Genomic DNA, 27374 nt, shown 5'->3' with positions numbered 1-27374 from the left:
ATATATGGCCAGTATATTTACATATTTTTTAAATTTAAATTTTACAAAATAATGAATTATAGAATAAAATATAGTTTCTTATATTGTACTTTGTTATTTATTGCAAATTATAGTTTATCATGATTATAATTATAATAGTTTAAGAATTTTTACAAAAAAATATCCATGATTCATATTGAATAAATTTTTGTGAATTTATTTATATATACTTATTACATATAACTTTTTATCAATCAGGTTACTTTATAATTAAAAATGTTGGATTATAATTTGTAAAATGTTTATTAATATTGGATAAATTGGAACGTTATTAGAAGATTTGTCTTTCTTTGTATTTATAAATGAAGAATGAAGTTATTATCTTTATATAAATTGTTAAGTACTTATATATGTATTTCTTTTCATGAACACATTTATGCGCGTAACCAGTACTATTATAAATACATAATACACTATAATTTAAATTATTTATTCTGAGTTTATTGATATTGATGTATTGAAATGTTTATTATTTGTATCAATAGAAATAATATTTAATGTACTGCAATTAATAAATTGCAAATAAAATGCATATCTTTCTTTTTAGTTAGTCTTTTACTTGTTTAATCAATAAATTGTCATAAACGATACTGGTAATTACTTTATTCGTTATAAATTTATGCTTTTCTAGTAATTAAGAATTTAATGCATGTATGGATTATCAGACATTTTATGAGAAATTGGTAACATTAATTTTTTAAATTCACTAAACTAGCGACTTTTTTTAAAACTATATATACTGATAAATATAGATGGCGAGAGCTAAATTGATCAAACATAAATTCAATTGATTGATTTTGATGCAATTGATCTCTGCTTGTGATTCTTTATAGGTCAGCTACGTAGCCTTTGACAATAATGCCTGGTGCTATTTCCGTAGTAACACTATCTTTCGTGTTTTCCTCATCCCATGCATTCTCTTTCGCGTACTTCTCCGACATGAGGATCATCTCGTTTGGACTCCATTCTGGCGAATCTTTACGACTATCGCCACTTTTGTCAGCAGTGTCTAATTCGTCTAAGTGGCGATGTTGAAATTTTGATATTGATTTTGACGGTGTAGCACTTTCATATACAGGATTACGTTTCATCGAAGCACGCTGATGGGGTGTTTTTCGTAGCATTGCCTAAAATAACAACCTATTTAAAGACTATTCTATGTATTAGACAATAGCATTTTCTCTGAAATTTGTAGCGCAATTATTCTATTTAAAAAATATTTGTTTATACAAATATATATACGTATATATAACTGTGATTAATAGAATAAAGTTACTAGTAAACTGGTACAGCTTACTTGAAAATTGAATGGAGGTGTATCATCATTTTCATCGTTATTGTTCCTACGTCCGATCATTTCCAATTCTTTGATAGGGTTTACGCTACAATGAAAAAAATGTTAGAAAAAAATTTATTAAAATTAATATTCTATTGTTAGAAATTTATGCCAACAATTATACCGATTGTCACTGTTAATATGATTATTAACTCTGTTCTCAAACTTCCGTTCTGTATTATTTCTGTTTTGAATATTTAACTCGTAGTTGCACATTGACGAGGATTGCGTTTGATTGGATGCGGCTGGTGGCGATGATACTTTTTTCCTAGAGTGTACTGATTTGTTGATGTTATTCTACATATATAAAATACAAATTATATATATATATATATATATATATATATATATATATATATATATATAGTATATACACTATAGAGTAATTAAAATTGACAAATTATTGTAATGAATTTGAAATAGAATTTTGAGCTGTAAGATTTATAAACAAACTACAACTGTAAGTTGAAATATTTTATCAAACTATATATATATATATATATTTCTTTTAATTAATTTTTTGGAAGTTGCTTTACAGAAAAATATTTTATTTAATGTAAAAAATTTAAAAAAAGTTCAAGAATTATAATGAAATTAAAGTTTTGAAGGAAGAGAAACAGAAATTTTTAATACGATACTAAGAGATACGATAATATATGTGTTACGTGGTCATAATAAAATTACACTTTGTTTTGCAACTTACATTGCTTACAGAATAAGGAGTACAGAATCCAGAGAATTGTGTGGTGTCATGTTTATTTGATTGAAAATCAGGAACGCTACGGCGGGATGGCTCCTCCGGTGGACACTGAATCGGAATGCTTGGATCCCTGGTGAATGGAGTGTTGATTAAACTTTGCTCATTATTGACAGTTGAACGATGAAGGGACACGTGATGTGGCGAGTTTGTTGTTTGAACCTCGACGTCTAAAAAATGTATCATGTTAGAAGAGGAAGTTCATAGGTGATGCATGTAAAGCTAACAACAAATTCATTGAATTATTTTTGATTTTTAAAACTTTAAAATTTCTTTATAAATGAACTCATGTACCTCTGGTGTGAACATTTTTGTTGGCCCAGGGCACGGTTTGTCTACGTAACGGCGCATCCCAGGATTCGTCGTCACTTAATGTAGATGATATAGATCTACTAATAATATATACGTTTTTCTCAGTTTTCATAAATTGTCGAATAATTCTTAAAATTCCTACTCTTTTAAAAAATAAAGATTATACGATATGAAAAATGCATGTATGCAGGGTTGAAGAGAAGTAAAAAAGAGATGAATAATATATTTAGTAATTTATATAAACCAACAATTCAATATACAATTTATAACTATTTGTGTAAGAATAAATTAAGTAATTTTTTGCATATTTTAAGTTTTATCAAATTACTCTTATATAATATCTTTTCTTGTGAGCTTTGTATTCCTGAAAATCTATTTTCTACTATCGCTTCTTACACAGAATATTTAATTCTATTTTTTTCTTTCTAATGATTTTCATTATTTGTTTCTTATAACTTTATTTTTATTTCTGTTTTCTTTTTGTTTTATTTCAAATACGTAGCATTTTTTATACGTTTACATGTTTTTAAGTTAAATTAGATTGTTTCTTTGATTTATGATATATCTATTTACAATATTTACATCATAATCGCAAAAAGTTGGTAGATGATTTTTAAATTTAGCGCGCCCTGTTGGAGTAGGCGCACAAGTCGCATGCGCATCCGCCATATTTGTGACAAAGTTCGCGGCGCGTCGCGTTGTAAGAAGTCGGATCCGATGATACCGTTCCGCGTTTTTCACGTGTGACTTCTTAAAAGTGATTCTTGTCCGTATGGAAATGCAGGAAATGTTGGACAAGTACTGCGCAATCATTGTAACGTACTAATATTCGCGTGTGCACGTTGCCTGTTTCAGATTCCACGCGCGATATTTTAGTCTGGAGTTGCGAAGGTTACGGTCGTCTTGTGGTCGACAAATGCGCAGCCGCTATTTTTGACGACAAGTTCGCGCGCTCGTCGTATCTTCGAACTATCGCGTCCCGGATTTTTCGTGTGTACAAGTGACTCTTCCCTGTAAAAAAGGAAAGGGCACATCGAAGGAGCATTAAGAAATCGTGGCATCCGATTCGAACTCTGCTTTTCCTGTGCTTCTTACGACATTTGGAGCTTGTCGCATCAAAATGACATGGGTTAATGGCGGAATAACGATAGGTAAATTTTATCACTTTTCTTGAATGGTCAATAATCGATTTTGCAAAAATTTGTTGAGCATGCTTACGAACATGCATGTTCATAAGATTTTTAAAATGTTTTTTAAAATGCAAATTTTTGGGAGTTTATAAAATAACTTTGCCACAAACGCAATTTTCGGACACACACACACACACACACACACACACACACGCGCGCGCGCGCATACATATCTAAGACTTTTGCAGCATTGCTTGTCATGCTGGAGTCCTACGTAGTTATTTTGATAAATTATTTTTGAATTTGTGCCTAAGTAAATTTTTAAATACTTTAACAAAATCTTTCCATATAGTTTCAAGGTAAGCAGCGCACATTTATATTAACGTATTATTCACTAAATAAATTAAATTTGAGTTATATTATTAAATTTTATTATTTTAATTAAATTAACGACGATATTGAGTTGGAATAGTGGGCCACAAAAATAATTAAAGAATGACTCAAATTGGATACAATTTGATATTACAAATTTAATAGTATGAGTAATGTGATGGTTTTAATTATGGGTCATAAGGTTTAATTAATTTTTATTAATTTGTGTAAATTTAATATTTAAAGAATTGTTAATGTTAATGAAAGAAATAAATACAATTTTAAAGATAAATTATTATATATTTCATAAAATAATGTGAATATTGAAGAATGTTTATGTATAAATCTCAATTATATGGTTAGTTTAATTAAATATATGCTAATGTGTATATTAATATACCTAAATGTATATTTTAAATGTATGTTATCTATGTTTAATATATTAGATACAATGCACAGAGTCTTAATTTCTTATTTAAAGAAATGATTAAAAAGAGATATTTAATGAGTTTATAAGAGATTAGTATTAATGATTAAAGTTAAAGTAACTCCGCTTTTTGCCAAATATCAGAAATCATTTCATGATGAGAAGGTAATTTTATATTAATATATTTTATATTAATTTGTACAATAATTACAAAAAATCAAAGACTATAAGAAAAATTTCTACAGTTTTATTAATATATGTATGCTATAAAATATTTAATTTTGTAAATTTGACCTTAGGATTCATAATTAAAACCTTATTTAAAAATTATTGTAGATTATTTTATCTGAATATGAAGATCTTTACAGGGTCTCTGAAATAATTGTTAGTTTTAAGAGTGTCTTTATTTATAAACTTTCATATAGTATCCATCTATTTTTTGTTACATTGAATTTTTGATATCTATTTCTTATTTAGGGTTTCTTGTTATAAACTGAAATTTAAAAAATATTTTAAATAACTTACCCTGCACGTTTAATTTTTATATTTGAAGGATCATTTACATAATTCATATCGAAATACGGAAACTCTTGTTGTATATTGAAAGGTAGCTTGTAGACTTGAGGTGGTCTTATTTCACTTATGTAGGTATTTATTTTGGCATTTGGGTCGATTTTCTCAAGAAACACATTTTCATTTATTTTCTCCAAAGCTGCTACTATTGATTGACTGTATAAATGGACCTGTTATATAAACATTTGATAAATTATTAATAATTCTAATTTTGAGTTTTTAACAAAAAGTCCTATGTTGCTTAATTTTTTATATAAGATAAAATTAAGAAATGTATGTAGTATTATAAATTATAATGAATTATAATGATAAATATTATTAATTATTCATTAATATTTTTTATATGTTTCTTAAATATTATTTATATGAAACTCAAGTTATGTTCCATATGGAAGTTATGTAACGTAATATGTTCCACATATTATTATTACAAATATTGTTTGAAATTCTTGGTAACATATTTTTTGTATTAGCAGAAATAACAAATTAAAAGAAATTAATCTATAAAAAAAGAAAGAGATAATACCTGTTGCGATAATTGGACAAAATCTTGATATCGGGCTGCACGGTACTGTAAAAGGACTTGGAACATGCTTTTTAATCTCCATTTGTTGCAATACAACTTGATAAAATTCTTCGTTTCTTCGCTCATCTCTTCCTTGTGTAAAGATTCGGTTCCCTTTCTTACCATATGTCCTCTGTATGCTGAACAAATATAATGTAGTATAAGTAACTTACATAAATGCTTACAAGATGTCTTATATAATATTACATTAGAAATATTTTACGGTGGGTTGTCAAACCAATTTTATATATAAATTATAATTTATTTATATATGCATTGTGTAAATAATACACATTTAAACTTTTATAAATTTTCTTTAGATTATATTTTAATGTTATAGTTAAATTGCAATAATCGAACATTTTTAATTCAGACAAAAAAGAAGTACTTAATTTTAAGATATTTTAAGAAAATGTTTTACTTCTGTCATCGTTGTTTAAATACTTAAAAATATCTTAACAGTTTTGAACAATTTTAATTTAAATATTGAAACACTTAAAATTTAAATTTTTAACGGTTTTGAAACATTTTTAAGTATTTAAAAAATAGACAAAAATAAAAATATAATTATAATTCTTAAAATTAAACGCTTTTATCAATGTTTTTGTATTTCTTAATACCTACTTTTTTGTATCATTAATGCCGCTTCTTCCTCAGTAATTGAATTATTCTTCTTAATTGATGCTTTCTTGACTAAAACAATACATTGTATTGTTATTGAAGCATTATAAAACATGCACAAATATTTGAATCACAAATATTACATCTATTAAATCATTAATTAAATCATTAATTTGAGAGTCTCGCATTTATTCCATTTATTCGATTGAAAATTTACTTACTCATTTCTTTTTTGATATGAGTGATCTTCGAAGCAATGTTTTTGCGTGCTAGAAAGGCACGCATCATGCACTGCACTTTTATAATTTTTTTTACTTGAGTTTCATATAAACGCGATAGATATTCCTGATTGTAATATTTCAAGAAGACTTTGGTCTTGCCGATAATCCAGCCTTCCATTTTTAATCTGATTAAAAGTAGTCTGCAATTATCTTTCGTCATCTCTACTGTCTCGTCAAAATCGAAGGCTAGAAACTTGTATCTGTAAATAGAAATAGTTCTTGCATTAAAAAATGGACATTCGTACGTGTGACAGAAATGTTTGATTAGATTTCTTGATAATTAGTATCACATTGTTTCAAATAAATGAGTTCTTATGCATTTAGCTTCACATTAAAATCGATTAAGCACTTTATTTCTTTGTATTCTGTTGTATTTAAAAAATGTTACTTTTGTAAAATATCGAAGAGTGAAATAATTCGAAGTAATATTTAATAGAAAATATTACTTTTATAAAATATTGAAGAATTAAGTTACCTTCGAAGAAATTCTTGGAAGGGTATTCTATACGGGTACCCGAGTCGTCTGGCTTTCGCTGTATCAAGAACTGCTAGCGCTCTGATTTGCTGTCTGACGACTTCCCGGTAAAAGCTGCGAGGAACATCCTCGAGGTCGGAGCGTATGCACCTAACAAAATGCGTGCCGCTATTTCCCGTGCCTGTCGCGAGATTTTTCAAAATTTCGAGACTCGTCGCTTTGAATGTCGACGAGCACGTTCGCATCTTGCGTGACTGCGAGTATTGTCCTCTGGACGCAGTGTTATATTTCTGAATTCAAACGACAAGTACGATTTTATTATGATATAAATTAAAAAGACAGTTCTCGTGGAAAATTCTTCGTCTTCAAATGCTTTGAATAGTTTAAATGATTAAGTAAATAATGCTTTGAATTAGTTTGAAGTTGAAATAATATTATTGAAATTAAGATACACGGAAAGAATTTTCTCTTAAAAATTACCCTGAAAATCGTGGTAATTGTGAGACAACATAAACCTTGAAGAATTTTACTATACTTTTGACAAAATTACCACGATTTTTAGGTTAATTTTTAAGAGAAAAATCTTTCCGTAGGGATTAAATATATCTTGATATAATAACAAATACGTCTATTTACAACCATTTCACATACTCGAAACGTAGAAGATTCCTGCATGAGAGCACTCCACTTTTTTTTCGTCGTTTCCTTCGCCGCGAGACAACAATCTTCCCGAACGATCGTCAGATTTCCTGATTTGGTTAGCTTGTTGATGAACATCTGTTTGACTGTATCGTGCGATGAAAATCTCATCGTGCCGATCATCTCCGGCGGCACAAAGTCTCGATTTTTCGTAGCAATTTCGCTGGCGTCGTATATCAGCTTACCGGTATAATGTGCGACCGTGAATTCGTGTGAACTCACCGGTTTCACATAAATGCCACGTTTATGTTCTTTAATCCTCTCGAGAATATACTGAGCGTCTTGCATTTGTCGCGAAGCGTCGTCAATGATATGAAAGAGGCCATCTTCTTTGCTCATTAGTTGATCAATCGCTTCCTTATTATCATAAAAGCGTAATCGTTGCACAGGTATATCATCCTCTTCTTGTTCTTGCTGAAACCATAAAAAAATACTTAATACGAATTCTTTTATGTAATATTTAATTATTAATAAATTCCGTTAGAAAATTGCTGATCTTTTAAATTTACAGTCGTGTAAATAGTTTTTATGATCGCATACTTAATTAACTTTACGAACCTAAAGGGCACGAGTGGCTTTATGATGTAATGGCATACATTCAACAGCATTTGCAAATAAGAGAAAATAAAATCACAATCACAGGATAAGTCTTTTAAGGCTTTAAGACAGGATAAAATATTTTTTAAACATAAGAAAAATAATGACTGAAATAAAATCTTATAAGTTTATTATGAGCTAAAAAAATAAATTTTAACAGATTATTCGTGCGAAATTTACCATTTCCCAGCCGAATACTCTTTGATTATAATAATATTGCATTTGCTCATTTATTGTATTCACTAGTAATTGTTCCAGCCTGTTTGCTGAGAAACATTCAAGTCCAAAGTGATCAAAAATGCTGATAGAATATTTATCACCACTGAAAAAAATTTTTTAAGTAGAAATTAAGGAAATCTACTGATATATAAAATACTTATCATTTTCTCTGTATTTCTATGAAATTTTTGCGTAACTCACTAAAGACCACGTGTCATTGAAAGCTTATAATTGATCATATTAATTATCCAGTCTACTAAACGCTGGTAAAGAGTGTTTGCCAAGACATCCCGTGCCTCTTTCGCTTCTTCGCAAGTATGTTTCCTACGTGTCGCTGATCCCTTCACGATCAAGCAGTAATTAATGAGAGCCCAAGTAAATTTCTTCGCGTCTAAACCGAGAAGTTCCGCCACTGTAATTCGAAACAGCTAGTCAATTTTTTTTGTATCTCATGGACAAATACATATTTTAACGAGATTTAATATATCAAAGTAAATCTATCACGAAATGTTGTAAAATGCAATGACGAATTGAATTCTTCGAATTTAAGTTTTTACCTTTGTTAGCAATTTCGTCATTATACAACTCGGCTTCCCCGTTATTGCCTTCAACGAACCGAACCTCTCCGAGTATCAGTACAGCTGCGAGAATTTTCCAAATAATTTCACAATGCTCCTCCATATCCATAAACTTGAAACATTCCCTAAGTTCTTTGAGTTTAATCGCGTTGTTTTGCGGATCGTTTCTCACTTTGAACGCTCGTTTCTTTTCAGTACTTTTGTCGGTTATTCTGAGATATCGAAGTTTTCTCCCGCTTGGTAGGAAAAATGTTTTTAAATTTTCTGATGCTTCAAAACCATCATAAAAATAATAAAAAATATGGAAGTTTGATTGATTTCTGAAAAATAATTTTTTTTGTTATAATATGTTAATACATACTTTCACGAATTATTCTTTTCTAATTAACCGTTTATAATTTATTATTTTCTATATTTTCTATTTTAAAATTTGATTAAAAATGATTTAGATTAGATTCTAATTTGTTTTTCTATTATTTCTCTAATTTTTGCATTTTTTTGAATTAAAAGAAATTATAAAAGGCACTGCTTATTTTCATCATTGTATTACACGCCTGTACACGATAACCCGTTATACATTGGAATATAGAACGTGATATACTCTTTGGTGCTCCATATTTTGGTTTGCTAAATTAAAAATGTCTAAAAGATTAGAAATCTTCAGCTAAAAGGCTTACAATCTGCATACGTTATATCATGTTATAATAAAAATAATTTTATTTGACAAGTAAAGTACCTGTCGCGAGTTGAAACGCGCCATTTTTCCAACTGATATAGCCAGAATATTGCACCCGATACTTTGCCGGTTGACCCGAAAGTCGTCTGTGTTTGCAATATACATCTGGTGGAATTAGCATTTAGCGGTGTCGCCGCGTTTGTAAAAGCATGAATAATTTTTATAGCTTTTAGCACTTTCACTCCGGTATCGTGCAGACCCTGAAAATAAAAAGATGTAAACACATTTTTCATAATTTTTTATACACCTAATTGTATCAAGCTCACTTTTCCGAGGAACATAAGATGCTCCACTAGATGCAGCATATTTGTCGTTTTTCCGGAATTACTTTCACCGGCCAACAAAATGTGCTGAGATTCTTCGTTTAGCATAACATCTTGAAACGCGCTATCCGCCACGGAATAGATATGAGGGGCATTATCCGATCGCGATTTACATTGATACTTTGCGTGATGCTGCAAATCAAATTGGTCACGTTTTTATTATATAATTTATAGTTTGCAATCTTATTGTTGAATACACGTTGACAATTCTTAAACAAATTCTGTCCTTTTCATATGCGAAGGCAGCAATATCTGATGTGCACATGAGATTATAAACAAAATTTGAGAATAAATTAAATCATAAAAATGCATTTGTAATTTCTTGTATTATAAATCAATTAAGCATGTGTCTATCTTCATTTTTTCTTATAAATAAAGACAGACACATATTTACCTGATAGGTAACAATAAGTTGGAATAATTGGTCCTTAGACATAAAAATAATTGCTTATATCTATTTATAGGAATTATGAATCGAAATATTTTTCACTACCTGTATTGACTTTTTATTATATTAATATTTTTTTATCTGTTCTTTAATAATAAAAATATTAGTTTAATATTGATTTTGAGAAAAAGATATAATGTTTTGTCGTTTATGCCATTTTTAATTATTAAACTTGTAAAAATGATAAATTTATTGAGTGTAGAAAGTTGATAATCTAGTATAAAACTTACGTGAAAATTGTAAATATCGTGCTCTTCGTTCGGGTTGAGTATCAGTAAGATGTCGCCGATAAACGTGTGATATTCACCGCGTCTTAATCTCTCCCAAAGTTCGTCCAGGATCACGTCCTCAGTCAAGTCATCTAGTGCCGCTAAATCCTCCATGAACATTTGCTTCGCTGATTCTTCCTGACGAGTCTATCGAATTGAATTAAGATTTTCTTCTAACGCACCCCTTATAAATCCATTTCATTCAGTTTGTGTTTTGTGCTAGTTACCTTTAGAAAACCTTTACGAACTACTGATTCGGCTTTTCTATGTTTTCTGCCCTTTTCCGACAGATCCATTGCTAGCGTTTTGATCTCTTGCGTCAACTGAAACATGTTGCGCGTATTTATTTTTTCGGTTTTATTTTCTTGATTATAGCAATTTACATCGATTGATTATAATATTTCTGGATTTTAAAAAAGAAAAGGCAGTTCGAAGTTACCTATCCAAAATGTTACGAAAAGTTTAAAATCAAAAAAGTATTTCGAAAGATATTAAATTTTTCTACTCTTAATAAATAATAAACTTTGATTTGTCACTACAAATTCTATTATTTTTAACAATTAATCACTCGAGCTTTAAAGAAAAGATTGAATTTAGAGATTTCAGAAATTCGGCGGTTTATCGACGACGATTTTATAATCATGCTTTGTATATATAATCTGCCTTATTTAACTCATAGCCTACGTTAAATATAAAATATTTTACGGTATAATCGTTTTCAGGTAGCTCCGACAGAAAGGGATGCTCGATGATCTCCATCATGTACGGTCTGTTCTCGGGATTCTTTTCGAGGCATCTGAAATAGATGTGTACGTTGTAACTCTTAACTCTCTTATTTCGTTCACGGCGCTTGTTCGTTAATAAAGAAATTTTCATATCTATCGGGTCACGTACTCCGAAATGAAGTCATTGAAATTCTTCGACCAGTTGGCGGGTCGGTAAAGAGTCGGGGGTGGATTCCGAACGATCTGGAAGAGCGCACGAGTCGGATGCATGTCCTCGAACGGCGCTTTGCCATCGGCCAGCTCTATCGCCGTGATGCCGATCGCCCATACGTCGACCCGGCTGTCGTATCCATTGTCGGCTTCGCTATCCTTGCTGCCGATCATTTCCGGCGCCATCCAGGACGGCGAGCCTATGTAGCTGTGTCTTTTCTCGAGTTCGTCCTTCATTGTTCTCGACAGTCCAAAGTCCACTAGTTTCACTTCGCCTTCCTTCGTTAGAACAATATTGTTGCCGCGGATGTCTCTGTGAATTATGTTGTGTTCATGCAAGTGGATCAGGGCCTGAAAAACAGACATATTAGATGATATCTGGCTGTAGTATTGTCGTTGTGTACAAGAATCTATTTTATGAAATCGAGGAATTATTACTCATACAATTAGAAGCAAGTACCCGGGAAAAAATGTTCATATCAAGGATCAAATTATATCAGAGCAGATTTAATTTTACGTCTTGTTCACTTGTAAAATTAGATCTGCTCTGATATAATTTGATTTATTTTGATGTGTAGATTTTTTTTCTGGATAGACAAAAGACTGTTACAGTAGTCGAATTATATCTTTAGGAAGAAAACTTGTTATATATACGATATCCATTTAATAGTAGAGGAAGTATTTGATGTGATTAGTTTTTTTTTTTATTGACAACTGTAAAATCCTATAAATATTATATGAAATTTTGTAATATTTTGAGATTGCAGACATTTAAGAACAACATAAATGTAATATCTTTGAGGTATACGGCGATGCGGAAGAAAAGTTGGCAACTCGGCACCTTCGTCGTCTCGTGAGAATTGTCTTTATAGATTTACTGCAAATTGAACAATCTATAATTTGCGGCCGGCGCGTAACAAGCACGGGTCAGTGAGCAGTTCCAACGTGGCATGAGCATGAAATCATTAATACCTGGTTCATCAGCAAGCTACTTTAAAGCCACGCTTCGAAGCTAAGGCTAAGTTACTATTGCGAAGTTGGTCGTTATAAATTTTTCTTTTATTTCCTGTAAATTTCCAAATTTTTATTTATATTTGACGAATTTTTCATTAATTAGTTTGAATCGGTTAGGAAACATTAGAATTATTTTTGTCTTAAATTAAAACTTTAATTTAATTTGAGTCTTCTATATTAGGCTTATTAATTTCAATATCAGATCAGTAACGATGAATTTGAATTATTTATGATCTGTACGACAAATAGTTATTTGTATGTTATAAAATTTATATTTCGCTGAATGGCACATTCGATAAGTAAGACAGAAAGATAGGAAATGCGCCGCTAATGAATGTTCGTTGACCGGATGATACACAAGAAATAGTTACAAGGATAAGGAGGGAATCCTCAGGGGACGAACGAATTGTTAATTGGCGGATAAAGATTAAACGGGATATAATGATTGTGCAGAAGAAGCATATACTGGTAGTCTCCATTCGTCTCTCGTTCTTTATCCGTTTCCCGTGCTCTCTTTGTGTTTCTGTTTCGAGCACTGCGCTTGCTGCGTACTTCTCTTCGCGGGCATTTATTTCGCGTGTAATTTGCCGGCATTAAACGTCAGCGTGGTCTGATTTACCGCACGAGTGACCGTGGACGAATCGCTACCGGGCCCATGGAACACGTATCTGCGAGGAAAGAGTATAGAGGGAAGGAGGAAAAAGAAAGAGGGAGACGAGAGGGTTGCGTGCAGTTTCTAAGGTGGAGATGGGGGGGGAGGGGTGAGGAGAAAAGGCGGGGAGTGCTGGGCACGGTGGCGAAGGGCATCGGATTGTGCGTGCACAGGGCATACCCGAAAGGTAGACCCACATAATGATTTAGTGACAAACTGCTTGGATCGTAAATATTATCGCTGTGAGCCATGAGCCACTCGCGAGAGAAAGAATGCTGGGCCCATTACACGTCGTGCCCTTTCGCCGCGCTTCCTCAGTGAACTTATGAGGGGAAGAAGTGGGATTTCGAGAGAAATAGCTTCTTCTTATTATATGAAAAAGTCAAAACCTTCGGCAGTGATATTACATGATGGCATTTTCGATAATTACAATTATTATTCTAAACTTTGGAATCAGAAAGAATGTGTTTATATTTGCGTGTACACTCACAAACGCTTTCTGTATTTTAATTGCAATAATTTTGAATTAGATTTTGACAAGTTATATGTATATATACAGTAGATTATTTAATTAATTTTATTATTTATTAAATATATATTATTTTTTATTCACAATTTTATTTACCATTATCAATAATATCTTTTTTCTTTTCCCTTTTTACATTTTATACTCTTTTATTTTACAATTTAATAATTACTTACGAGGCACTATTAAAAAATAGGTATTAATAGCTATTTCTAGAAAATGTTATAAAACCTGCAAATCAACACTTATCGATTTATTTTAGCTTATATATGTACATAAGAAAATATTGAAAACGATGTTGTAAAGTTGTCGATCTCCCATATTACTATCTGTTTATCTTGTACCGGTGCACGAAATAAAAGACAGTAATAATATATTTTAACGCTTACCGTTTAACGGTTTGTGACACTTACGTTATAGTTACAATGTTGTAGCAATTAAATAATCATATAAAATAGAAGTACAGTTAATAGACAAATCTGTGGATACTTCTAAGAAATTACCGAAATTACGTATTATATTAACAAATTATAGATTGTTAAATATTTATTATTATATTATTTTATATTTTTACACATAAAACCGTATAAAATATCTTATGTTCTCGTTATTATCTAATGTTCTCTTTTCAAATAAGATTGCTATGATATTGAAGATAAAATAATGACATGAAAATTTTTTCAAGAAACTATATATATTATTCTTAATTTATAAAATACCGATAATATAATAATAAGCAGGTCATTACTTTTTATTATTTAAGTTTTTTTTATTTATTATTTAGTCTTTAAATATTTTCTTTATTTTAAGCAATTGAAGGACTAATATTTTTGTTGCAGTGTTGATTTTATTCTGAGTGTTATATACGCACATACACATAAATGATAGTAAATAACAAAATAATTAATCAAAATACATATAAAAATATAATGAGCAAAAAAAATGAGTGACACACGAATCAAAGCGGACATAGTCACTTAAGTTCCATCCTGTGGCGTGCATCGGTTATTCGTTCTTTTCTCGTCTTTTTCCTCATCTATTTTTCCTTTCATATATATATGGAACTTCTTAAGTTCGTTGAGAAATGAGCACGATATCCTCACCAATTATTCGACCTCCTAGGAGAAACCGGAATCATGGAGGATAATATCATTGTACATAAATAAGCGAATCTGTTTTCCGTAACCATTAACTATTAAGCAAAACCATAGTAATTTGTGAAACGGAAGAATGTTTAGCTCCTCGTAAACTCTCATTCCTCCTTCATTTTTTGTCTTTTTTCTCCTTGTCTCTTGTGCTTTTAATTTTCTTTATTCGAATCTCAAGTTGTGCTTTATTCACATTATTCCATTTCCGGTTCGTTTCATCATCCACCATTATCAGTTCTTGTTGTTTTTCTCTTTCGAAACTTGTGGAAAAATTAACGATACAGCTTACGTTTTATGATTGTCGTAAACAAGGGCAATATTCAATTAATGCAGCGGTTAAAATTTATCGTGACGTTAACTGTATTACCCATTAATGTTAATAATGATCAAAACAAAAAGTGAATATTTGTACTGGATATGAATTGCGCGAATTCATTAGGTTATTGTATTTTTATTGTAAATGAGGCATTTTATATTTTTTAAATTCAATTATTTGTTAATCTATTTGTACAGCTATGTATATATATGTATCACACTTTGATAAAAATCTCGAACTAATTATTTTATTTTTACAGTAAAATACACTGTTAAAGTCGTAGTGTCAAATTGTACTCAATTTGAGTTATTTTTAAATATTTTATAGGTCGCCACTGCTCCTAATATTTGATTAATTTGACTAAATAAATGGGTTTTAATTAACGATGTATTGAGTAAGCACTTACTCATTATTAATGACCTTACTCAATATATCGTTCATTACAACCATTTATTTAGTCAAATTGATCAAATATTGAGTAGGAACAATGGCGATCTATGAAATAGTTAAAAATGACTCAAAGGGATTCACAGTGTACAAATAAATTATAAAATTTTTATTTGAAGAAAAAATTAAACATATTACATCAAGAAATATGCTTTGCCAAGTTTATATACACAGAGAAATAGAATTAAAATATTTGATCAAATTTGAATGTTTCATGATATTTCATTTTTATGTATAAATTATATAATTATCCTGTAGTTATTATAGTTATATATATTTACTGCATAAATTTTTGTTTTTATTAATTATTCTGCAATATCTCTTTTTTGAAATTTTAGTCATTTATCGCATATTTATCATAATTATAATTATTTTTATAAGGTCACGAAATACCTTGGTTTTTCTGTGTCTTGTAATTGCACAGCAGTATACTTCGGCGCCAATGCGTCTTCTGTAATCAGAGGGATAATCTGCCGCAAGATAAAAGCATCGTCGAGACATACCATCGAGTATAATTATATCGTAATAACGCGACTATTGCCGTGGCTATACATTTACTATTATCATTTCTGACGGTTCACCAGTGCGCTCTGTCATGCAAGTAATATTTATTACGCTCTGTATCAAGAAAGGGAGGAAGGAAACAGAATGACGAGGGGTAGGAAGGGGTATGGTGAAGGGTACATTGCGGCACAATTTTGCTGGACATTCCGCGACGTCCACCTTTCTCGGCTACCGACGCATATAATACCTTCTCGTACTCGAGCAAAAACTAATTACCTTAGTCAGGCTCACTTGTTTTCGGTCACCGAGATGTTTTCACGTTATAAGATCCGTGATTTATTGTTAATCTTACATCTTATGCAAAACTTATTTTATTTCTTATTTAAAATATTGTGGGAATTTATCTTTGTTAATTAATTTTTGTTGTATGTTTTTTCAGAAAAATATTTTGATGGGCATCTCGAGTTACTTAATTTATACACGGAAAAAATTTTATAGTAAAAATTACTATGATAAATAGTAAGCGCGGGACCAAGAAAGGAATTATGAATATGTTCTTCATCAAATTATCATAGTATTTACATTATAACTTATGATATAATTCTTTGAAATTTTTATAACTACTATCGTACATAGTAATTTTTATTGTAAAATTTTCTCCGTGTAGATATATATCGTTTCAATATATCATTACATCGTCTACGTCTAATCTAAGTATTTTACATAAGTTTCGCAAAATAATAATAAGTAATGCAAAATTGAGAAAATTTACATCGTAAGAAAATATTGCGATTCAACGATATGATACGTATTTGGAAAATATACATACACCGAAAAATTGTACTCTAAGAATCAAGGACACTCTAAAAGTAAAAGGAAAATTTTCAAGTTGAGAATAGTCTACTCAATTTTATTATAATTTTAACTTTAATTTTAGATTTTTTATTTTTTAGAGTATTTTCTTGATTCGTAGAATACAATTTTTTTGGTTTATATTACATAACAGTAAACTTACTTTGATCACTTCTCTTAAGATGAAGGCAATATGTTCTTCCTGTATTCTTTTGTCGCTTGCAATTATGCCATGAATGAGATCCATGACTGTTCCACCTTCGCAGAGCTATAATATGTAATATCATGTTATTAGTTAATTATAATAAAAATTCGTTATTATATTAATTATATAAAAAATTTAAGGTACTCACAAAATTGTCGAAACACAATAAAATTAGTATAATGGTTAACGAGAGTATAAACATAGTTAATGAGATTAAAATAAATTATTGCGGAAGAACCTTTAAATTCCTTCATGTAATAAATTTAAACTTAAAAAAAAAAAGTATTAATAGTAAAATTGCGTCCATTTATCGAATTCAAGTTTAAATTTGTTATAAAGTCACCGCTTATATGATGGCTGTTGTAATACTGGTTTATAATCTTTTTTTTCATGACATAACATGAGATTGATATATGTTAATTGAAATGCCATATTTTAATTGCGGAAGTTATTAGAATCAGTGGATGGGTTTAGAATTAAGTTTACGCATGTGTGTGTATGTGCTTGTCTTCTGCAAGTCTTAGACATGATAAATTTAAGAATAGATTTTATTGAGAATAGAAATTATTTTAATTCTTTTTTTTTGTATATGTGTGTGTGCCAAATGTAATTTGTCACAATTTATATAAAACATTGGTAATTTCTGAATAATTCTTTATTTAATACGTTTTTTAATAATTCATTTAGTCAGAAAAGTCCTCGTAATACATTTCTCTAGAAATTAAGCATCCGCAGAACTTATAACCAAAAAGTGTAATAAATTTCGCGCATATATATCTACAATTATACGAAACGTGCGGTAATTATGAGTGAACGTGATCCAACACTTTATATTACCTTTCTCATCGCAAATCGTAACATAGATTCAACCCTTCTCTTTCACAGTTTTAAAACACGTCTCTTCAAATGTATTTTCTTAAATTAAAGTTGATTATTGACTTGCGCAAAACTATATATTTGTACAAAATGCTCACTGTAGAGAACATTATACTCCATTCAAATATTTTAATACGGTTCCGTGTTTAATTTTGCTAAAGTTAAATCGCTAAAAATATCCTACTTCTATATGATAACAATCCAGAATATCTTTGATTTTGCTCTCAGTAGAGTCGCGGGAGATCTTACCGAGGGGGGACGAGGCTTTTCGTTCGCGCCAATAAAACTTGCTCGATATGAAATATCACCGGCGATAAATCCTTGCCACATTGTCGTTGGATGTTTCTTTCTCTCTTTCTCTTTGAGATCTCGGCGCTCATTTCTGCCTGAGTCGACTTAAAGCCGATTGACTTACAAAACTGCTATTCGGTTCGTGCTGTACCGTCGACGAGATGCATCTTCTTTCTACCTCTACACACCAACCTCCGCGACCCAACCTTGCGCCTTTATTGCTTGTAATCTCCGGCAACGAGCAATCAGCGAGCTTAACGTAGCGACCGGCGACTCATTACGTTTCTTCGTTGCGGGTACTTAGCCCGTCTCTGAGACTCGCACGCGAGTTGCCGAAGTGAATCGTGAGATTCAGGTGGATTTTGTCGTTTTTGGCGTGTTCACGCGTCGCCTTTGAATCTGTGTGAGATGCGAGGAAGGGAGATTGATCGAGAATGTGGGTGGTCGAAGTTAAAAAAGATAAATTCTCGTGAGCAAATAAAGATACCAAATATTAATAAATTATATTATATACAGGATAATTATAAATAATTGAGATTGTGTATGTGATTAAATATTTGCGCGTAATTAGATATTTTCTATTATAAATTTCCGAATGTGCTTTTGTATTTAAATTAAAGTTCATACATTTTTGTAAATTGAACTAATTGAAACTATTCATAAACAAAATGATAAAAAAGCGGGTAACATCTTTCCCTCTTTCTTTTGTCAAATTAAATCTGATTAATAAAAAAACTTGAATTGATGAAGAATTATATCTCTCCTTTTATACATTTGATAATGCTTCTTATTTTTATGTTATTAAAAACATATATTTAAAATTTTTTTCACAATTATATCTTGCGTGTGACAGCATGAAAAAATTTGTCTGAATTAATATAAAAGAAAGTATATTTGATGCTATGTCATATAAATTTGAAAGTTAATGAAACGTGGCTTCTCCTTCAAGAAACTGCTGTGCATTGATGGGTTCTGAACGATAAAGGCGGAGCTGAAAAGATCCCGATTCCTGAGACAACTCGGCGGATTTTCGAGTGCATGTGTTACGTCAGCTCGATCGTCGCTTTATCCGAGATAAGTAATAATGTTTCGAGCACACATCGCGGAGGTCCGTCCGTAAATTAGAGCCGCGACGTGCCAAGCCTCACCTGCGTACACGAACGAGTTTAATGATTGTTTAATGGGGGCGCGTGTGTCGTAAATTATCTGTGTATTCGACGGTCTCAAATGCTTGAAATTGCCTCCAGGTTCTGAGCACGGTTATACATGGCAACCCTCACTCTTTCTCTCTCGTCATCTTTTATTTTGTATTTCTGTTCCGTGTCCTCTTTCTTTTCCCTCTGTTTTCCTCTCGTTAAAAAATTACAACTTTAAAGGAAACGCGAATATATTGCGCGGCATCGATGAGAAACTTTGCTGTGATTCTGATTTTTGGATTTCTGAACATTAATAAAAATGTAACACTAATAACTCTTTGATAAAAGTAATAATAAAAAAGTACAGTAAGGTGACGTGAAAGTCAGCATGATAATTTTTTATTTATTTTTAAAGGGAAATCTGAACTCGATTTTTTTTGCTAAGAATAATAAATTCTAAGAAAATTTTGTAATTTGTGAAAATGTTGATTTGTGCCTTTAAATTTGGAATATTATCTTGGAATTGCTTTGCAGTGCATATAAATTATACGATATTTCTATATTTTGTATGTAATTTTTTATATTTTTTAATATAATTATATGTTTTAAATTTTATATATAGCTCGTGCTTATAGAACTTACCTCCATGATGAACCACATTTCATCGTAATCAGATTTCTTCGCCGATCGTTTGCGATATACCCCGTAGAAATCTGGTAGATTTGGGTGACCGGCGAAATCACGAAGAATACGATATTCTTCCACAATCAGGGATTGCGTTTCCGGCGTGAGAGTTTGAATTTTAATGGCAACCTTCTTATTTCCTAGAACATAATCGATATATATTTATTTTTGTATGTGATTACTCTTTGTGGCAGATAGAGCAGTTTTCTTTATCTACTTCTGTACTTTATATTTTATGGTTTACATTTTCATGTTTTTATATTTGTCTATATGAATATATATCCTATTATTATGCGTACCAGCTTGCTGATCAATTCCTTCGTAAACATTGCCGTATACACCGCTACCAATGTAATCCTTCAGTGCGTATCTTTTTCCTGGATCCTGAATGCTGTCCAATCGTTTAAGAGTTACAGATCCTGTGTTCTCAGTCTTACCCCGATTTTTCATTTCTCTTTGTTCATTTTGGACATGCCAATCGTTACTTTCTCGCTGGTTTCCATAATCGAAATCATTCATTTTGCAGATAAATAGCGTTTACCGCCTGAAATATACTAGAATAGAATAAAATTATACAATAGAAAGTAGAATAGAAACCGAAATATTTATATACCATAAATAATTCTGAATAACAATAATTGAAATATGTGCACATGCAACACAAAGTACTCAGCGAGTGACAGTTTTTAGCAATTAACGATTTAAAAAATTGATAACATAAATTTTTTTTGAAAATAAAAATTATCAAATATTATTAATTTTGTGCGCTAATTAAAAGATTAAATTCATTAATTTGAGCCCAAAATAAGTAGTATTATTTAATAAAAAGTGATAACGGAAATAACATTGTATTAAAACTTCTATGAATTACTTTATCAATTAACATGTACAATTTTTATGCTACAAGTGTATTGTTCTTTTTTTTCAGAAAACTAATACTGATGGATGTGTACGTCGATGATATAAAGAAATACCTCTTTACATCTTAAAAAAAAAATCACGATTGATATCTCCTTGTGATCAAGTCATGTGAGGATCGAGGATGACTCTTCGAACGCTCTTGGAATATTTTAAGAGACGTCAAGATCAGATCAGTCGAGTGTTTTAGCAGCCTCCCCCCTTCTTCAGCCCACAAAGGTGAGTGCTAATTATATTTTCTCTCGAAAGCCCCGTGAACGAGTGGTAATCGCTAATTAGTAGCTTGCTTCCTGAAAGCTTCGGCGGGCGTTGCCGAAGAAGGATGGGGCGAAGAAAGGATCAGAAAAAGAGGCGTCGTTGGCCACGAATCTGATTCGTATCCCTGTCTGTTTATCGATCGTACGTTTTAATCGAATTATACAAAGCTTGTGCAATGAGATTTAATTGAATTCTTTTTAAATCAAACAAGTTAAGGCGCCGTCATTAGAATTTCTCTCACAATGAAAATTATTTTTCTCAATTCGTGAGATGAGGGAGATAAGAGATAACTATAAGACAATCGCGTTAAATTTATCATTTTTGTGTCAATAAATGTTTACACTTTTAATAAAATAAGATAAACTACGGTAAATTGCGATTTTGCAAATAGTCACGTAAATGTAGGCGCCCGTTTTAAAATAATTAAACTAATTCATAAACTTATCATTTACTTTTCTTCAACAATAAGTTACAAAATGTTATATAAGATGAACATCTAGCCTATTTATCGCACATATATTACGATTCACGTAAAAGTATTTTAAATATGTGACAGCAAAGTCACGCAATAAATATTTTTCGTATACGTTAAGATAGTAAAGAATCTGGGATAGTAACCAAGCCAACCAATAGCCAACCAAGAGTTATTTCTTTTTAACAACTTATTCTTAGATGTTTTCCTAGCTTATGCCTTAGCACAATCCATTTAAGAGTTATTGTTTACATTTCTTTTCTTTCGGTTCTTAAGGACACAGTTGATAAGCTTCAGTTGAAAGCATGCCGTGTCCAATGAGATTATCATTCGGTTTTAAATACAATCACGACAAAAACTTAGCATTAATTAAAATAAATAAGAAGATATTTCTTATTCTTTCTTTTTTACTTTTTTTTCAGAAGTTTAATTTGAACTTTTTAAAGGATACGTATAGTAATATTTCTATGTAATCTTCATTTTTTGATGCTTGTTCATCCTCGAAGATGCGATTAATTGGTTAATTAAATGATATATTTCGCATTGTGAATCAAGCGTTACGCCTTGGAGTTCCTATAAAAAATTAATCCGCTGTTTCCTTGACACGTATCTACGGATCTCCGCGAACCCGTGTAAATCCCTAGCTGTGCACAGGTTGGGCAAGGAAATCGAGTACGCGGGGCGAGAAAAGAGAGGAGTCACGTCGTTAGCCAATTCATTTATTCCTGGTAGGTCGGCGCCCGTCTGGCATAATCCGTCGATTTGTCGGCACGGCGTGTCCCGTGTAATGTCGCTTCTTGCCGCTTGTAATCGAGTCGGAGGAAAGGAGAGCGACTCGAGCGAGAGGACGGCGCGACACTGACTATATGTGAACGGTTGTAAGAAAAGCCACTCGATCCGGGGAATGTTCACAGTTCCGTCCTCCATCTTCTCCTCCTCCTCCCCTTCCTCCTCCCTCTTCTCCTCCTGTTACTCCCGGCGCCCTCCAGGATCTTCCTGACTCTGTCTCTCTGCCTTTGCACCTCTTCGTTCTGGGCTGGTCCCGGGCTTGTCGCCCTTTCTTTTCGCTTTGCACCGCGATGCCGGTGCAAGTTTATTGATACGGCGGGGCGCTAAATTATTGATGCTCGACTGCACGCCGCGAGACAACGAAGAAGGAAAGGAGGAGGATGTATCCTGTGATTTCAGAAAAAAGTTTTCCACGTCACCGGTCTTCCCGCCGCTCCTTCTCGCTTACTTCTCGGCTCCTCCGTCTTCTTCTGCGTATTAAACCAGCGAGGTAAACTCACGGTCTTTAAAAGGAAGGAAGAATTGCGCGCGGGGGACAACGAAACGCATGCTGTGAGAAATTTTCGCGCGTTACGTACGAGGAACCATCGCGAGGTGTGTGTTAATAGGGATGAGTTCCCAATCTCTCTTTGATCTTTTCTGACTCTGGCTCCTTTCTGAGAAATTGATGCTTGCGTTTCTCCGTTTGCGTTGCTTCATGGAGAACCGATTTGAATAATCGCTACTTCTTGAAAAGAGTTATTATTACTATCATTAGATAAATGCCGTTCTCGATTCTCTGTAAGTCGTTTCCAGCGTCGCCATTGCTAAAAGAGTATTACCATAGTGCTGATTATATATTTTTTTTTCAAGGATGATGGCAATTGACGGCGGAGACCGTACTCCATCCATATAGCATTCCAGAAATTGAATCTAATCGCACGGCTCGTGTTGAGTAACGCGATTGATTGGTATATATCGGTTACACGCAAGGTAACGGCAAGGTGCAATTGCCGCGGGGCAATCGCCGATCTGTTGCAACCTTCATTTGCATTTCCCACGTGATCAATTGACGCACATGCAACGTATAGGGATCAATAGGCCTCCCGACATTCATTTCTGCGTTTCTGCGAAATCGTACATTCTCCAAAAAGCCAGCTGTGGGAAAGTTGATATCTGTTCGGGGCCTGGTGGACCGTCGCCTGCCACAGCGGAATGTTAGCACCGCGAATCCCTGGGAAGAAACGGCAACGGTAGTAGAGTGGCAGAAGAAAAAAGAGGGTGGGAAGGGGAAGGGGTGAGGGACAGGGGACCGAAAACGAGCGTCGTCGGATCCGACCGGACTCGGGACCAGTTGAAAAGGGTTCGGCACTCCTCCCGCTGGAAAGCACCGCTGGTGAACCGCTGACAAGTGGTTCGCTCGCTTCTCTCCGTGCAAGAACCGCGCACTTGCAGACTTACGTAGCATCGTTCGATCGTTTATTCATTTCCCCTTCTTTTCTTTGGCGACCAATTATTATCATCGTGGAAGATACCTAGAGAGAGCTTTCGCTTAGTTTCATAATAGATATCTTAGATATGGATGTGAAATCGAGTTCGAGTGACGTGGCGATTCTCCGAAGTATCGCATTGTGCGAAGTTAGCGCGAGTTATTCCCTCTGTTTTATTCTTCACAGATCTCCTTTTACTAAAATTCTTCCTGTATTTAATTTAAACTTTGTTTCTCGGTTTCGATATCGGCAAGTTGTCGCAAAGAAGCAATCGCCGCGCACGTATGGATCGAGTCTTTTCGCATTCGAACTACTCGCGGCGCAGAAATGCGTATCGATCTCGAAGGCGGGGACGCCTTACGCGGTCCTTTCTTGCTTTGCGCCTTGTCCCTTTTATAGACATCATGCGACCGATGCTTTCGGCAGATAAAGTGTCAACCTGTTCGTAGATTCTGAACCTGAGGTGTCGCAGTTCTCGCGTTCTCGTCTCGAAAAATCGTGGCGACTGTACGCTATTTCCGTCAACGAGCTAATTGATACCGAGAAACCCAGTCGCTTGGTCTTCACTTCGTCGAAGCTCATGTAACATTTAATCTCTCGGTGTATTTTTTGGGTTCGTGTGAGCCGCGTGAGGCTTTGTCTCGATCTTTCTTCGGTTTTTTCTCCTTTACCCCGTTCTTTCGTTTTAACAATGTCGATACCAGAAATGCGAAAACGATTTTTTAAATTTTTTGCTTTGCTTTAAAATAACATCTGTTATGAAATATCCGTCAATTGAAAATGAATACTTTGTATATCGTTACATAAAAGTTGTATAGATAATTTTCTTTTTGTATAACAAATTTTATTATTTTTGTAGCAAAATACGGCAACTTTACTTCAATTGTGCGACTATTGTTACGAGCATTGTTTGATATTTGTATCAGAAAATAACGACTTTTAATGCTGCTAATTTTTGAAAAGCACTCAAATGGCTAGAAATATTTTCAAAGATTAAAAGATTAAAGATAAAATTAAAAATAATTGACGTTTAACAGTAGAGTAAATCCTAAGGGATTTTGTTTTTGTGATTAATAGTGTATATAATCATTAAAAAATTGATTTAGAAGATAATTTTTAGTTCTTTTATAATTTTTAATTAATTATATTAGTATAATTTTGAGCCTTATTATATTCATAATTATATATTATAAAAAAGCTCATTGTCAAAGTAAAAATTTTTTTGGCTTATTTTTACAAATATTCTATATAAAAGATGTTTTATTTTTGTGAGTGATTAAAATAAAGATTTTATTCTTATTTAGTTTATTTTAATATCTTCGCGTACACACACAAATAAAAAAAAAATTAATTAGATGGTCCTTACAATTACAATATACATTGTTATATGAGTTGGAATATATTAGAGATAAATATATTTACATTTATTTTATATTATGGAAAAATGATCTTTGTGAAAGTGTGAACACCGCGAGACCTGCTTAATTTGCAATATTGCTTGTTTATTATTTTTGTTCTGATTTCCTGTGAATTAAAGTGATAAGGGAACAATATTGCAGATTAAGTTGAATTTTTTCTTACATTCTTAATTCTCTGCGTCTTCGTAACTGTAATTACATATTTTAACTGTAATTACATATTTTATTGCTCGAGTAGAAGAAATAAAAAGGATTATCTGCACGTGTTGTAAATAGCCCAGTCAATCGCGACACATTTTCTTTTTCCAAGTATCGATTACACTCCCTGCATGTTATTTTTACCGCCGTCACACCCGCCACTTCTCGGCTTTGTTATTTTCCGCGTATGCGGGACTTTTTTTGCACGGCCCTCGCATCCGCGGTACCGTAGGCGTGGTGACGATAGGAGGATGGTACGCGAAAATTGTACTTACTTACGTAAGAGACGCCGTTCTCTCGAGTTGTCCCGCGCGACGGAATTCGCCTCTAATTAAAACACAGGTCGTGCAGGCCCCGCGGCGTTCAACCCTTGCAGTGCCAGTCACGACTAAGTGTGCTACGACGCATTTGTGTGGGGTGACGTTTGCAATGTGCGAGGGATGCGAACGCGATGCTTGGCTTCCATGATCCAATAATACCGACTTGATTAGCTGTTTAACTCCAAGCAAGCCTATTAGCTCATTGATTTCACTCGCTAGACTGCCGTCCAATCGTTTCACTATTTCATCTTCCTTCCCTAGAAGTTCATTTATCTTTTCATTCGACGTTATAAGGATCGTTCTAAGTCCTATCGAGAATCGTCGGGATTGCACGGATAATCTTTTGGTCTTTCTCTCGTTCTCATCTTTCTTTCAGACTTTTCAAATTGCTCATTCCGGTTCGAGACACTTAATAATAAGTTCACCGCGTGCAATGATTCCTTTCAGCGCTTTCGCTTATCTTTTGCAGACATCTTAATCCTTACTCATAGAATATTCACGTGAAAAGAAAAATCTGTTTAATGTTTGGATACTAGGTTGATTGTCAAGTTAGAATAATGCTCTAAAATTACAACTTTTTTACTTATTTATGCACTTAGGAAAATAAAAGAATAACGAGTACATTTTTGTTATTATATATCATTGTCGTAAAACTTTGTTAATTATTTTTTATTAGTAGCTAAAGGAAAGAATTAATATTAGATTTTTTTTCTATCATATTGATAATAAAATAACCAGTAATTTTAAAAAAATTTAATTATTCTCAGTACAGCAATGGTTAAAATACTTCATATTTCGAAAAATTATATTTTTTGTCTCGCATTAATTTGGGAACATTATAGAAACGCGCATGCTATATGTAGCATGAATGTATAATTATTTATTACAAGTTTAGTAATAAAGTAAATTAAAAACAGAAAATAAATGAAACAAATGAGAGAAATGATTGCGTCGTACGTACATACATACATTCGCTTCTAGTTTCGTTCTTTGGATCGATGTACCTTGGAAAAAGATCTTTCGAGCGGCGCGCGCGCGCGATTAATGCGCTTTATCGCGGCTTCTTCAGAATCGTCCTGGTCGTTGCTGTCGTCGTCAAAGGGAGCCGCTCGCCGTTCGCGGTTGTACTGTGCAGTTAATGTGAATAGCGCGCCGTACCACTCCTTCTTGCTTCGCGAGCGTTTCCTTG

The 27374-nt window shown here is 32.5% G+C and overlaps 2 protein-coding genes across 8 annotated transcripts in view; one reads left to right on the top strand and one right to left on the bottom strand.

Annotated features, from left to right (window-relative positions):
* The window catches only part of LOC105838831 (protein bric-a-brac 2), a 32562-nt gene extending 7383 nt beyond the window's left edge, over positions 1-25179 (top strand). Inside the window, exons 6-8 of one of the 3 annotated variants that reach the window (XR_001139251.3) lie at positions 3300-3595; positions 21272-21480; positions 21559-25179. The gene's annotated coding sequence lies outside the window, so the exon portion shown is untranslated. Of the gene's footprint in view, positions 1-872; positions 986-3299; positions 3596-19472; positions 19988-21271; positions 21481-21558 lie in introns of those variants that run through there. The other 2 variants (XR_001139252.3, XM_012684693.3) reach the window with 2 other exon arrangements.
* On the bottom strand, positions 372-26818 carry LOC105838830 (neither inactivation nor afterpotential protein C). 5 transcript variants are annotated; one of them, XM_012684686.3, is made up of 24 exons: positions 26141-26818; positions 20643-20897; positions 20302-20483; positions 17315-17419; positions 11652-12043; positions 11463-11553; positions 10985-11080; positions 10719-10904; positions 9984-10172; positions 9718-9917; positions 8961-9301; positions 8605-8815; positions 8365-8506; positions 7540-8001; positions 6889-7178; positions 6354-6613; positions 6136-6204; positions 5473-5651; positions 4899-5116; positions 2427-2524; positions 2079-2302; positions 1500-1672; positions 1337-1421; positions 372-1166 (listed from the first exon to the last, which is right to left on the bottom strand). In XM_012684686.3, exons 2-24 carry the CDS (start codon positions 20860-20862, stop codon positions 867-869), a joined length of 4713 nt encoding a protein of 1570 aa, XP_012540140.1. In that variant the 5' UTR covers positions 20863-20897; positions 26141-26818; the 3' UTR covers positions 372-866. The 5 variants fall into 5 exon arrangements, 4 of the variants coding, with proteins under 4 accessions (XP_012540140.1, XP_012540143.1, XP_012540142.1 ...); XM_012684689.3 differs by having other exon boundaries at positions 2427-2521; XM_012684688.3 differs by having other exon boundaries at positions 26145-26818.
* Positions 26819-27374: the final 556 nt, after the last annotated feature.

This window comes from Monomorium pharaonis, chromosome 3 (genome assembly GCF_013373865.1).
Source record: "Monomorium pharaonis isolate MP-MQ-018 chromosome 3, ASM1337386v2, whole genome shotgun sequence".
Lineage (NCBI taxonomy): Eukaryota > Metazoa > Arthropoda > Insecta > Hymenoptera > Formicidae > Monomorium > Monomorium pharaonis.
Note: the sequence above shows the minus strand (reverse complement) of the source record. Positions and strands in the feature narration are given on the sequence as shown.

Coding starts and splice junctions, on each gene's coding strand:
- LOC105838830 (XM_012684686.3), bottom strand. CDS start 20,862: ATGAATGATTTCGATTATGGAAACCAGCGAGAAAGTAACGATTGGCAT. Junction 20,484..20,642: donor AGGAATTGATCAGCAAGCTG/GTACGCATAATA, acceptor ATTATGTTCTAG/GAAATAAGAAGGTTGCCATT. Junction 8,002..8,364: donor GAGTATTCGGCTGGGAAATG/GTAAATTTCGCA, acceptor TTATGGTTTCAG/CAAGAACAAGAAGAGGATGA.